The sequence below is a fragment of the Zosterops lateralis genome, assembly GCF_965231275.1.
Source record: "Zosterops lateralis genome assembly, chromosome: 3".
In the NCBI taxonomy this organism is placed as follows: domain Eukaryota; kingdom Metazoa; phylum Chordata; class Aves; order Passeriformes; family Zosteropidae; genus Zosterops; species Zosterops lateralis.
The window spans coordinates 62,396,213-62,410,587 of record NC_139764.1 but is presented as its reverse complement, the minus strand read 5'-3'; the positions used below and the strand labels follow the sequence as shown (position 1 = coordinate 62,410,587).

At 37.9% G+C, this 14,375-nt stretch overlaps 1 protein-coding gene across 14 annotated transcripts in view; it reads right to left on the bottom strand.

The window, feature by feature from the left end:
• Positions 1-3,408: 3,408 nt before the first annotated feature.
• TRDN (triadin) overlaps positions 3,409-14,375 on the bottom strand; it is a 231,780-nt gene continuing 220,813 nt past the window's right edge. For 13 of the 14 annotated variants that reach the window (XM_083857350.1, XM_083857335.1, XM_083857345.1 and 10 more), the window contains one exon: positions 3,409-5,642. In XM_083857350.1, the coding sequence (XP_083713476.1) occupies positions 4,147-5,642 (1,496 nt within the window). In that variant the 3' untranslated portion in view covers positions 3,409-4,146. Of the gene's footprint in view, positions 5,643-8,665; positions 11,307-14,375 lie in introns of those variants that run through there. The other variant, XM_083857340.1, reaches the window with a different exon arrangement.

Below are 14,375 nucleotides of genomic sequence, written 5' to 3'. Positions count from 1 at the left end.
CTAATATCCAGTGCATGATCACCAGTTTTCCAAAGAGCACTGGGATCATCCTGCAGAGAGGCATTTTTTTTCACCAGAGGAACTAGCAGTCAAAATTTGGGGTGATGTTTGTCCATCAGTAGAGTATGGGACAGACATCTCAGTGTATTTGGGTGCTTGCCAGAAAACAGAGAAGGAAGGAAGAGAATGCCTATTTTTTTAGAGGATCAGCAGATTCAGCTGCAGAGCTTGCAGATTTATGCTGGCTAGGCCAGTTGATCAGGGATTGATACCCATCAAAACTATTGCCCAAAAAAAAAAAAAAAAAAAAAAAAAAAAAAAAAAAAAAAAAAAAAAAAAAAAAAAAATTAAAAGCAGATAAAGCCTGCTTGTGGTAGCAAGGGATATGTCATGAATTCCTGTTTTGAACATTAGCACTGTACCTCCAAAGACAGCCCCTCAGAAGTACTTGGAAAATTGAATTCTACCACCCCAGAGAAGAACAGAAAATGCTTGAGAGTAGTAAAATCTAACTTTCTAGCAGTGACCTTATGGTTTCTTGGTTTCCATTACCTCCAAATCACTCAGAGCCTTTATGCCTTGACTTTGCTCTCATCTGCTTTCAATGTTCTGCTTCTCATTTCTGGGGTGAACAACTACTTGTAGATCTGAGCTCTCCTCTCAGAGAGAGGGAGAGGGAAGAAGCAGAAGAAGGTCTTTCTCAGGAGGGAGAGATTCCAATAGCACGGTTGCACTTGTATTTGCTTCCTTTATTTCTCACTATTATGTGTGTGATTTTCCACTCAATAGTTTTTCTCTGGGAATTCTTTTCATACGTTTAAAATTGGTTTCATAAACCAGTGCCTAGTTTGGGTATTTTGGAAGGCTTTCTATTAAGCCAAAGTCAGTTTTCAAACTTTTAAATAATTTAAGTCATTTATTTTTAATATACAGACCTTAATTTTTAATGTACAAATATGTGCACATTTAATATGATCTAAGTTGTTGTCCTAGCTAAACATCTCAGTACTCCAAAATTAAAAATATTTACGGATTTTGCACTTTTTCCACTTCCTGGAGAATAACAGTGATCGGGTTTATTTGAATCTGTGTCTCTTGAAGGTTTTCATAGTAGGAAAAACCTGATTTTCAAAACCAAATACAATAATGATTAGCATAGATTCATCAATGCACTACTACATTGAAGTGATTTATTCAGATCTCTGCTGCATGTGAGCCTTCACAGTTGGCCAAGTCAAATTTCAAGAGTCACATATAACTGTAAATTGACATAGATTCATCAATGGGAGAACAGTAACATAATCCATTACTAAAGTGGAGAAGAAGAGACAGTCTCTATCATTGGAGACTGAAACCTCTTATGATTACAGACAACATGGGAAAAAGAGAGTGCTTAATCTACAAAACTTTTTTGAGTTTGGCTGAAATGTATTTTAAAGAGCACTATATTCCAGCTTGAGTTAGTATACTCCATATAAAAGGCCACAGGGTAAAATATGAGGGCCTATTTCAGCTTTAAATTCCAGGAATTTACACATGTGATGAGGGATTGTGCTTAGGTCTCTGCAAAGGCACATCCACAGGAGTCCAAGTGCCTTGCTGGATCCACACACACAGACATTTCTGCTCATCAGTCTCTGTGCTGACAGCTAGCTAGGGTGTAGCTCCACTAAACGTATTTTTCAAGTGATACCTGTTTGAGCCACCAACAGGTAAGAAGTCAGACACAGTGTGAAAAGCATTCATTGCTGGCATCTCAGAAGATAGCACCTCTGTTGTGTACTTCTGGATTTAATTATTGTTTGCTGTTTTTTAAAAAACAACCTTTAAAGTATGTTAGAGTATTGGAAAAGGTCTTCCTTTGATCTCATTAAAAAAGATTTAATTTGAATAATTTTCTGTCACTTAAAAGTTTTTGTTAAGACATTTATATGACCAAAATAAAAAAAGGGTCTGATCTAAAAATGGATACCAGAAGTTTCTTATACTGATAGTTCCATTATGAGCCCAAAGTCCTCAGCTCGATCCTACAACTGAGTTCTTTGCATCTTAGCTGATGATATTATTTACACGGCATATCAGTATTAGAGAAAAACTGTTACAGAATGATTTTAACACTGACATATGCATTTATCTAAATAAAAGCAGAGAATTATATATTTTTGGAAGAAAAAGAATGACAATGATTTCATGTGATAAAAGACCCCTTCATGGCAGAGGTCTCAATATGAAGGGTGATAGCTGTCAAATGGGATCATAACTAAACTTTTTAACTGCTCTATTTCTGCTATTTTTGGGGGGGAATTTGTCAACCAAATTCCAGAAATACTTTTCACTGCAGTGTGTCGATCACTCCCATCCATGACACAGCTGCCCACAAACAGATAAGGCTGTAAAATATCCCCATGGATATGTGAATTGGTCTCCCATACTTGGATTAATTCTGAAGTTTTCTTGCTCTTGATTACATTGACTTGTCATTTTCACTAATTGTAATCCACTGAAACTGTGGGACACCGACAACATTCCTATCAGCAGAAAATGCTAGACTTTTTCCTTTAAATCATTAACTTTTGGGAAAATTAGAGTCATGCTGCTGGCTTTTTTTTCTGGAAGCTGAAGCATCCAGATGTTTCATTTTCATGACATTTAGCATTTAATAATCTCACTGTCGCTGGCACTAATTTTCTAAATGCCTTTTATGCTTTTGTTTTGAAAATAAATACATGACAAAATGCTTTGGTACTTCATTTTTCTCTTCTAGTCTTTGGGGAAGATTCCAAAATAATTAGCTAAATGATCAATCAGTTGGAAAAACAGTGAATTCAGACCTGGATCCAAATGTCCCTATAATCTATAGGATTCTATTAACTTCTATTACATCTGCTCAGAGATGATAAATCAGTTGGCAAGAAATTTATAGAAAAAAACGCTCTTGACAATAAACTAGAAAGGAGAATGATTTGTATGATTTAAACAAAAAGGGTATTAAAATCTTAGAAAAATAGGTATTTTAGGTTTTATCTTTGACTTTTTTCATTTTTTGTGCATTTAAAAGAAGTCTAAATGTTATTTGACTCATCACTCCAGCTCCTTGTTCTAGTTTTCTGATATGATTTATCAGAGAACATGTCATTCCAGTTGAAACAGATATGCTAGTATACCTATGTAATCCTTTTTATGTGTAAGACAGCAGAACACTGTATTGACTTTCAGACACAAAAAAAGCCATCAAGCAGCAGTGATTTATTCCAATTTTCTCAAGGCAGATTTATACACACATCAAAGCGAAGGAGACTCAGCTGTTTTGGGAAAGGCTGGCTGTATGACTGGCAGGAAGATGCAGTTTAGAGAGGCACGTGAAAGGTTCTCATCAAGTGGTCTTCATGTTGCCTTTTCTTCTTAACAAAGTGATACTCAAGACTTCTCCTTTGCATTGTTTCTTTTCCGAAGGAAAACAAACCCCACAGGAATTGGTTTGCACGGTAAATGTGCATTTATATCTTTGTCATTCAGCTGGAAAGTATGCTTGGAATATTAATGTTAGCAGCTTTATTTTCCCATTTCTTTGGCAGGTTCAAAACAAAGAAGACCTCTATTTTGTAATACCCCTCTTTAGAATTAAACAAAACAGGTGAATTAAATGTTTCCGTTACTCTTTACCATAAGTAATTTTTTTCAGTTTGGTAATTCAATTTCAAAAAAGATTGTTTTTTCTTCTAGCTGGAGTTTAGCATGGAATTCATGGGAGAACAAATTAATTTCTGAGCAAAATTTAGCACAAAAATAAAAAAACCTTTTAGAATTATGAAGGCAAATAGCACAGTTAACAGGAAGAAACTTCTTAGCTCAGCTACTACCCAAATTCAGTGGTTTGCTGTTTCAGCCAGCAGCCATACTATCTAATACAATTTTATTGGTGACTAGGACAAACCCCAAAGGCTTAAGACATGGGCATGCTTATTACCATTAGGTATTCAAAAAGAAAATTAATAGAACATTTCAGGTAAAATCAAGCCTGGGAAGAAGTTTACCTGTTGGCAGAGTATCCTTTAGAATTACAGAATAATAGAATGTTTTGGGTTGGAAGGGACCTTAGAGGTAATCTAGTTCCAACCCTCCTGCCATGGGCAGGGACACCTTGCACTAGAGCAGGTATCTCAAAGTCCTGTCCAACCTGGCCTTGAACACCTCCAGGGACGGAGAGTCCACAACCTCTCTAGGCAACCTGTTCCAGAGCCTCACCACCCTCACAGTAAAAACTTTCTCTCTAATATCTAAACTAAATCCAACCTCCTTCAGCTTAAAGCCATCCTCTCTTGTCCTGTCACCACATGCTGTTGTGAAAACTCCTTCTTTAGCTCTCTTGCAGGGCCCCTTTAGGTACTGGAAGACTGTTATTAAGTAACCCCGCACCCTTCTTTTCTCCAGGCTGAACTGCCCCATCTCTCTCAACCTGTCTTCATAGGAGATGTGCTCCAGCCCTGTTGTCAACTTAATGACTCCCTCCTGGACTTGCTCCAACACTTCAACATCTTTCTTGTGCTGAGGTTCCCAGTCCTGAACACAGTACTCCAGGTGGGGTCTCACCAGAGCAGAGTAGAGGGAGTGAATCACTTCCTTTGATGTGCTGGCCACGCTGCTTTTGACGCAGCCCAGGATACAGACAGCTTTCTTCACTGCTAGCACACATTGCTGAGTCATATCGAGCTGTTCATCTGCCAGCAACCCTAAGTCCTTCTCCCCAGGACTAGTCTCTTTCCATTCACTGCCCAGCCTAAAATTGTTTTTGGGACTGCCCCAAACCAGGTGCAGGACCTCACACTTGGCATTGTTGAACTTCATCAGGATGACCTCGGCCCACCTCTCAAACCTGACAAGGTCTCTCTGGGTGTTATTCCCTGCCTCCAGCATGTTGACTGCATCACACATCTGGGTGTCATCAGTGAACTCACTGAGGGTGCACTGAAACGCACTGTCCATGTCACCAATAAAGATGTTAAAAAGCACCAGTCCCAATACTGACCCCTGGGGAACACCACCTGGCACTGCTTTCCATTTGGATATTGCACCACTGACTTCAACACTTTGAGCGTGATCATCCAACCAATTCTTTATCCACCCAGTGGCCCACTCATCAGATCCACGTCTCTCCATTTTAGAGACATAGATGTCATGTGGGATAGTGCCTTTGCTCAAGTCCAGGGAGACAATGCCTGTTGCCTTTCCCTCGTCCACCACTGCTGTAACCTTGTGGTAGACTGCCAAGAAATTTGTCAGGCATGATTTGACTTTAGTGATGCCAAGTTGGCTGTTACCAACCATCTCATTATTTTCCATGTTCCTTAGCATAGTTTCCAGGAAGAACTGCTCCATGATCTTGCCAGACACTGAGGTGAGACTGACTGATCCGTCATTCCCTGGCTCTTCGTTATCTCCCTTTTTAAAAATGGGTATGATGTTTCCCCTTTTCAAGTCAGTGGGAACTCCACCAGATTGCCATGACTTCTCAAATATGTTGGATAGATATGTTGGCATAGCCACTTCCTCAGCCAGTTCTTTCAGTACCCATGGTTGTATCTTGTATCCCATGGACTTGCGCAACTTCAGGTTCCATAAACGGTTTTGAACTCGGTCTTTTCCTGCAATTGGTGGAGAAGAAAAACAGGACAACTTAGGTTTTTCTTAATACAAAACAAGAATCAAGCCAAAGGGAACACAGGGGTCACTATTTGAGCAAGAACATATTTTTCCTTTTGAGAACAAGCAACTCATCCAAAGAAAAAGGCTCAAAGTTTTAAACAAATTTTTATCTATTGAATTTTGGTAAAAGAGCTATGTAATAAAAGTGGTATCTAGAAAGTGCAATTTTTACAATACTTTTCACAAAAGAACCATTACTGCACAAGTTGCTAGGCTTTTGGACTAGGAAAAATAAAATGTATTCTAAAAATTGTATTAATCTCTATCATAATGAAAGACAAAACCAAAAACTGAAGAAAACTCTTCTTCAGTAGGAGAAGTGTTTACAACATTAATTAACCCAGTCCTCGAGATGTGAGGATGTCAGAACAAATGGTTGTGGAGTATGTATCACAAGCAAGTGCATACACAAAAATCCATAAACCAAGAGAAAAATGTTATGTTATTTCATTTTTAAATCAAATTACTAAGAATTCAGCATTGGGAGGTATACTCTGTTTTGCCCACAGGTGAATAATATGAGTCCTCAAGTATTTGGTTAATTGGGAATTTCTGGAGAACTTTGTTCAGGATAAATGGATGGTATGCAAGCTAGACATCTAGTGACCTTTTCAGGTGTATAAATAATACATGCTTCATATTTTCAATTGCCTTTGTATTTCTTCCTTCTGAAGACCTAAAAGGTGGTAGAAATATCACCTCCTTTAAGATGAATCTTTAGCAAATGCTATTTTTGTGTATGGTTTCTGCCTAGAAAACCTCATAAAGCATTTTGTATTTCCTTTTATTTTGTCAATTACCAGCTCCTCATGTCTTCACTTTCATCACTACTACTCATGTAATACTTTTAATTTTTTTTTGGCTTCCAAAATCTTCAATCCCTAGAAGGAAGTGCTGCCAATGTTATGTAACTGAGGGCAGACAGATGCTGACTGTCCTAAGATCAAAGCAGCTTAAATGATCAGTGTTCTCCCTAAGGGGGTAAATCTTTCATTTCTTACTATACTGAGTGGTGGAAGAAAAGTTTTAAGGTAGGAAAGTGAAAAGTGTTTCAGCTGCTCTCCTGAGTGCCTGTGTCCCAGCAGATAAAGGCATCTTTCTAAAACTGTGCTTACTGCACTTCTATTACGTTGTCTTAGAGTTTTTGTCATGGAGAATTTGACATCTAAACAAGACTACACTAAGGAGTTTATGGCTGTGTATAAAAAAATCTAGCTGTGAATTTCCAGAGTTGGGGATTGGTGGGATAAATTTTTGTGGTAGTGTACAATTTACATATATTCTGTCTTGTGTTCGAAGTGGCAACCCCAAGTGTCGGGTCATCAAATAGCATTTTGTTGATTTTTAGTAGGACATGTATAGGGCCTGTGTAAGAAGCAGCTCTGGTGGGTCAGCCTTGGTTAACAGCCAAACCTCCACCCAGCTGCTCATTCCTGCCCTCAGGGAGAGATAATAGGAAGAACAAGAACGAGAAAGCTCATGGGCCGAGGTAAAGACTGGCAGATTGTCTACTAATTACTGTTGCGAACAAAAAAGATTTGGGGAAAATAAACTCACGAATATATATGATTTCATGATCTGGATAGTGAGAAACAGAAAGGCAAACATTAACATCTTTCATCCCCCTTTCTCAAGCTTAAAGTCACTCCTTCACACCAGTCTCTGTCAGTAACGGTTGGCCCACAGTGATTCCTCTTCACTGCTTTGTCCTTCTCAGACTTTTAGCCTGCTCTGACATGGTTGTTCCACTCTGCCCTGGTGTGGAGCAGTTCCTTTTCCTCCTCATCTTCTGACCTTGGTGCTCCATCTTCTGCTTCCCACTCTTTTTGCTCATCCTCTCTTTCTTTGTGGCATTTTCCAACCTTCCTTAAAAATGCTTTCCCCTAGGCACTCCCATCATGGCAGCAGGGCTCAGCTGTGCCCTGGGGTGGGTGCCTTGGAGCTGTCTGGAACTGGCCATGTCCAGCCCAGGGCTGCCCCTCACAGAGCTCACCCTGGAGCCCCCCCCAGCACCTGGGCACCTGCAATGCTGTGCACCAGCACAGTTAACCACTAAAGAAGACTAAGTCTTCTTACTCAGACTTTCTGAGCACCCCTTCACTAACTGGTGCAGTAAAAATGAGCCATTGAGAAAAGCTGGAAGGTTTTAAAATGGGCAAAATTGGACTCCAGGTGTGACATGGAAATGTGAAACTGAATAGGGACTTAGAGCTGGGGTTGAGATATGAGGACTGCACCAGCAAGAGTGAACAACTCTGGCTCAGGCAGCAGTGTAAAACTTATCTCACTGGTCTTGTTGGTAAGCCCCTGTTGACTTCATCAGGATTTCAGCACCTCAGAGAAAACTGTGGAGACAAACTGCTGAGTGACACACCTCACTTGGGGGGGTGGCTCACCAGTCTCCTCAGGGCTAAGGACTCTTGAACCCCAGTGCAGAACTGAGCAACTGCAGTTGTATCACCTCCAGGCTCCAGTCTGTTTTGCACACCAGCTCATCTGCCTTTACCATTGCCGATATAGGCAAGCCATAGTTCCTGTGGGGTGTGGGAGTCAGGAATCTCACCATTTTTTGCACTCTCGGTTTCTTTGTGGCCATTTTCCAATTGTCTGAACTATAAACTTGTCATTGGAGATCACAGGTTTGTCTGTACTGGTTGTGCAGTTGTATTATAAATAAGCCTGTTGATGTACATACACGGTTTGGTGTAGATGGAGTCCTACCTTGAATGACTGCAGCAACCATTAAGCTTTCCATATGTCAGAGTGTAATCAATAAAGTGTGTAAAAAGCTGGCTAAGTATTGCTAAAAGCCCATTGGGAGTAAATACAATGCTGGATGGGTAATTTTTCCAGCTTAATTGCATCTTTATTATCAGGAGATTTCTAAAGCTTGTATATGTAAACCTTTATTTTGCACTTTTGAATTCACAGAACAACATATCACAGCCACTGAAAGAGGGTTTATATTTTTTATTTTCCAAAATGTATAACAATCAGCATAAGTTTTTGCAATATTTCAGGCTAATTTGAGTAAAACCATGCAAACCAGGAAATTTTTTAAAGTTTCCAGGTGAACTTAAAGAGAAAAACGCTTGCCTCTCTGAGAGTGGACCTGTTTTTTTTCTATTTTTCCAGGCAGTGACTAAGATTAGGAAACAAACAATTGATTTTACATCACTGATGCAATTACATTAATTGTTTATATTTCCAAGGCTTTCAAATATCTAACATTGAAACATATCTAATTGAAACATTATGGAAATGAGATCCAGAACAAATTCTTGTAATCTCCCATCTCAGACAGGAAAGAAGGAGTAAGGCTAACTATAACGAAAAAAAAAGTTCCAAAATAATATGAAAAAAAATAAAGGCTTATAATATCTATTTTTCCTGATTATTTGCATTAGATAAAATCTTAAATTAACTGATTTTGCAGAAAGTTAAACTCTCATTTTTAAGACAGCATTCACAGTAAAAACCTAGGGCAATAACATCCATCATAATATATACAAAATCACAAATTGGGAAGAAAAAAGTTGCTAGAAATATAAAAAGAGACACCAAAAGAAAATTGAAGATCATCATTCTACCATTAGAAATTCTCTGTTGGCAGTGCTATCTCCAGAGCAGATTTCACAGGGGTCTGTGGGGGCATTCTCCATAAACACTCATGTCTATAGTGTGGGTCTACAGAGAAATAGCTACTTCTAGAGCAGGACCTCTTCCTGCCACTATCTGGTCACCACTGCCTAAGCTGCTTGTTGCAGTGGCAGTTTTTGCAGTATATGACCTGTGCAATATCAGAGCACATTAAGACCAAGGATCCAGTTCGCATAAGGCCATGACCAGTAATCAGAGAATACCAACTGGACCTAGCAGTGTAACAGCAAAGCTTTCTGAATTGCACTAATCTGTCGAAGAATCAGTTGTCCAAAACTCACATGAGTCAATTATTTGATTAAAATAAGATGGATGGGCAGGGAGAGTATAAGAGGGAGGAGGCCAATGCTATCTTGGTCTATACTAAAAATAAAAAAGTGATATTTTTGGCATGTTTAGACTCTCTAAGTAGTGGGTTTGCACAAAGAGGATTATGTTGCATCAGCAGGCAACTACATAACTAAGGTCACTGCTGTATATTTCCCAGAAAAAATGCAAAAATATAATAAGGAAATGCAAACAAATAGCAGCTTGCAAAAATGTGTTATTTACATTGCCAGACATAGACCAGTGAGATGCCAATTTCCATTATATGTGCCTTTAAATGTCTTGTCTTTTTTAGGGCAACAAATACTTTATTTCTATGTAAATACACAAAAGAAGGTTGAGGACAAGTACATCTATTTTCAGTTCTACTGTAAGCCATTTACAGTAGTGTGCTGTGAGGAAGTTCCTTCATTTCATCTCATAAAATGAGATATCTATGTTTATGTTTCATTTTTTTTCTAGTTCTTTGTTCGTTTGGGTTTGGTTTTGTTTTTTGTGGTTGTTCACTGATCTGAGATAGCATCAAATCCACATAATTACTGGAAATTCGGGTTGCTTTAATTTCGTGAATGGCATCTCACATCCTACCTTTTCATCTGGCTTAAGCTAATAGCAAATGGTTGGCTGGTATGTTGTCCATTTTACATAGTTTTTGCTGCAAAACAATCTGATTTAGCCACAGAAGTGGAAGCACTATAATTATTTCATTTGTTTTTCCGGACTTTCATGTTGGTGAAACATTGATTTTCCTAACCTTTGCCATATGGTTTTGCTTTCTCTTCTCACTTGGGGCCCTAGGAAGAGAAGAGCTTGTATTTCACCAACAGGCAGGGCAAACAGTCCATGTTTTTACAGTTTCAGATTAAATAGAAATATACATCATTAACATGACTTGTGGAGTCAACTTACTGATAGTGTATTGAGCTGCTCCAAATAAGTGTGAGCTTCAGGCTACACTGGTCAATGAGACATAAAAATAGCACCGGTCACAGAGCACATTTTCATGACTTAGTGAGGCATTTTCCTGTCAGCAAATTGATTGAACGTTAAGAAGAAATTGTTTAGGATTGCAGCTAGTCTTGCAATCTTGCTGATATAAGAGCTACATTCAACCTTTCACTCCTTAGATAAGATTAAATGGAAAACAGACTCACTTCAATGCTGAGCATGTAGGTAAAGAAAAACAAGAGCGAAAGAGGCATGAAAACACACGCACATGCTCACACACACAGTCACATCAATGCTTTGTTAGCATTGCAGCCTTTCCATGAGAAACTGGGCACTTTTACATTTCTATCTTTGTTAAACACGGTTCATTACTGCTCGTTCTGCCGCTGCCCCATGGAAACTTTTTCCAGGTACATGTGTGCAACTGGATCACGTTCTTGCAATGTCAAGTACCACTGCAGCTACTGTGGACCTCAGCAGCAAAGATAAAGTGCAAAATGTCAGTGATCATAGGACTCAGTCTCTCTACTGCCCCGGTTTCCTTGTCTTTCTCTTGGAAGTCTTTGAGTGAGTCTTTTCTTCCTTGTTTGAAGGGGGATTAATAGGAAATTGCAGCCCAAATCCATTAGGTCCGTTTAGGAAGACACATTGAAAGTAGCGGACAGGAGCTAGGAAAACAAGGAAGAGATGATTAATGTTTATGGTTTCCAAGCTGGGGCCATGAGTCTATTCCATTTTCTTTCAGAAAACATCTGTATGATTTCATTCCCATTAGGTCAGTTATAACATCACAAATCTCTAGTGTGATCACAAGCCAGGTTTCACATTACAAAATTTTAGCTAAAAAGCTCAATGAGAGATCTTGTAGCACAAAATGAGAAATTATTGACTATTTTACATTCAAATACCTCATTTTTCTCAGTGTTACAGTCCCACTACTCCTAGAATACTTGCATTTTGGGATAGCTGAATGTAAGCCCCCAAAATTTACACATATATTCTCTGGTTTTTATATTTCACAGTGATTTTCAGATACATTAAAGAGTTCAAGAAAGACTCACATCTAATTAATATCTAACTCATATCTATTTTATTAGACTTCAGGTGAATGATCCTCTATTGTGAATAAAGGGGTCATAAACTGGACTGCATAAATAGGACTGCACCTATTTTCTGACCTGTCACAGTCCTGCATGTTTTCTCCCTTTTAATTTTTGAGTACTATGTATGAAGTCATACTTTCCATCATGTTTTAAAAACTTTCAAGAACACATGCTTAAACACAAATGGAATTGATCTAATTTGCTTCAAAAGCTGAGTTTTGCACTGTGAGAATAACATTGACAAGATTTTAAAAGACAACTATTAGTCAGTTATCTGTTTGGGAAAATGACTGGAGGAATGTTGGCATCTGAAACAAGTTAGTTTTCAGGGGATTGATTTTCTGGTGACTTTTTCTTTCCCCCACTGTTCATCCCATATTAAAAAAAAAAAAAAAAAAAAAAAAAAAAAAAAAAAAAAAAAAAAAAAAATTAGCTGTTCCCCGTGACAAGTCTAAAATGAGATGGACTCCAGGGCTCTCTGCATTATAAACTGAGGTGCAGGATTTATTTATTGACTTCCAGGTCCCACTAAATGATGGAAAACAGAGCAGTGTGTCAGAAATGCTGGTATTTAATCCAGTTGTATTATCCTCTGTGGTTTTCTTCCCTGACTCATGCAAAGGTTAAGTCTTTTTTTGTCTAAAAGCACACTTCAAAATAAAATTGGAAATTAGACCCTTCGGGATCTAATGACTTACTGCTTTTTCACTAAGTCTAAGAATGGTAATTATTTTTTCCCCAAATTCTCAGTGTTTCTGTTTCTCTGTGAGATGAATCTCAGATTTTTTTAGAAAACAGAGATAAAGCAACTCCCCTGATTAGAGTTCACAGCCCAAACGTGTCAGAACAAGGTTCTCCTGTGAGGCTTGACAAGCCATGGACTGGGTGAATGTGCTAAGTCCTCCACCACTGACTTTTCTATGTACACATGTGGGCAGAAACAGAAAGTTTCTGAGATATAATTTCAAAAAACAGACTTATTCCATTCTTGAACTAAGGTAACTTTCATGAGTAAAATAAACTAAAAAAAAAAAAAAAAATCTTGCCACAAGAACCACTATGATTAAAGCTGGTATTGTCCTCCCAAAATACTTAGTCAGAGATTTTTCAACCAGATATTTTAAAAAAATCCCACAAACACAAAATCCCTTAAAATTTAATCACAGTGGAAGCAAGATTGACAAAGAAAAATTCCTTAAAAGAAGAAAAAATGCCAATTACAAGTTCACCTTTTACCATTAAAAGGAAACTATTTCTGCGTATTTCTTTTATGGATACAAAAATGAAAATAAAAAAGCCAATTACACTCTTCACAAAGAAGGCAAGTAGGTAACCATGCACTTTCTAGCCCAAATAAATACAGATAATTTTTTTACTTATGGGTAAAAATAATTATTATCCCCCTGTGTTTTACATGCTATCATATTGCAAAAATGTACCTCTTTTTTCTTCACATGCATTTGCAAAGTTCTGTAAAGGACTAACTTACATAGCTACACACTTGGAAGTATTTCAAGCATAGTTATGTTATTTATGTATTGCAATTATAGCATGCCTGACACCACAGTGTTTTCCAGAGGTGTTACCCAATCATTATTTTAAAACCACTAGTAGAACTAGCTGCTGCAATCATTTAATTTGGAAACCTCATGTATAATCTATTGTTAAAAGCCACTAAATTCATGAAGGGGAAGGGAAAGTGCAAACTTTATAATTTTTGAAACTCGGCCAGTAGCTGCAAAATAATTATGTGGCCCATAATTCTAAATTGAAAAAAAAAAAAAAAAGGATAAAAAAATTATTATTTTGAAGAATATTATCTAGGAATCATGTTTACTCCAATCTGTAATGCTAAATATCACTTTATAATTGATTATTTGGAATGGTAATGCTTTGTTGTGTTTTTTCTTTCTGCAATGTTTGTGAAGTAAGCCCTGGTTTTTGGCTGGTATGTACTCATGTTGATTGCAATATGTTGAAGTGATATTCAAATGTTTATATAGCCTATTACTTATCATCTATCTTTAGAAAACATCAGAAAAATGTTGCATAAAGAGGAAGCTCAGGAGAAATAGGGATGCTAGTAATGAGTTTTGTTAAATTTTCCTGCTAATTGTTTTCATAAGACTAACATAATTTGTTTTCAATTTGTGAAACTTTCAGCACTAAAATTAGCTGCAGGCTATTTTTTTTTTTTTTTTCATTTGGCATAGGTCACCAAGTATCCCCAAAAGGTAACAAAATCTCCCCCAAAACCCTCACCCAACAACAGGGTGTTTTGTTTATTTCTCTGCCTGAAGAGTAGAAGCAAGATAGGATAAAAAGTGAAATAGGACAGGAATAAGAACAAGGAACTAGAAAAGGCAGGATATGTAAAACAGGTTTTAAGGTAAGGAGGAAAAAACAATCATGCTTCTTCCAGCATGTGCTGGTTTTGGCTGGGGTAGATTTGTTTTCTCTATAGTAGGTAATATAGGACATAGTTTTGGATTTCTTCTGGAAGCAGTGTTGATAATTCAGGAATGGTTTAGTTCCTGCTAAGCAGGATTAACACAATCAAGGCCTTTCTGCCTTTCACTCCACTCCACCAGTGATGGGACACGAGGAGTAAGGAGGGCACACAGCTGGGACAGC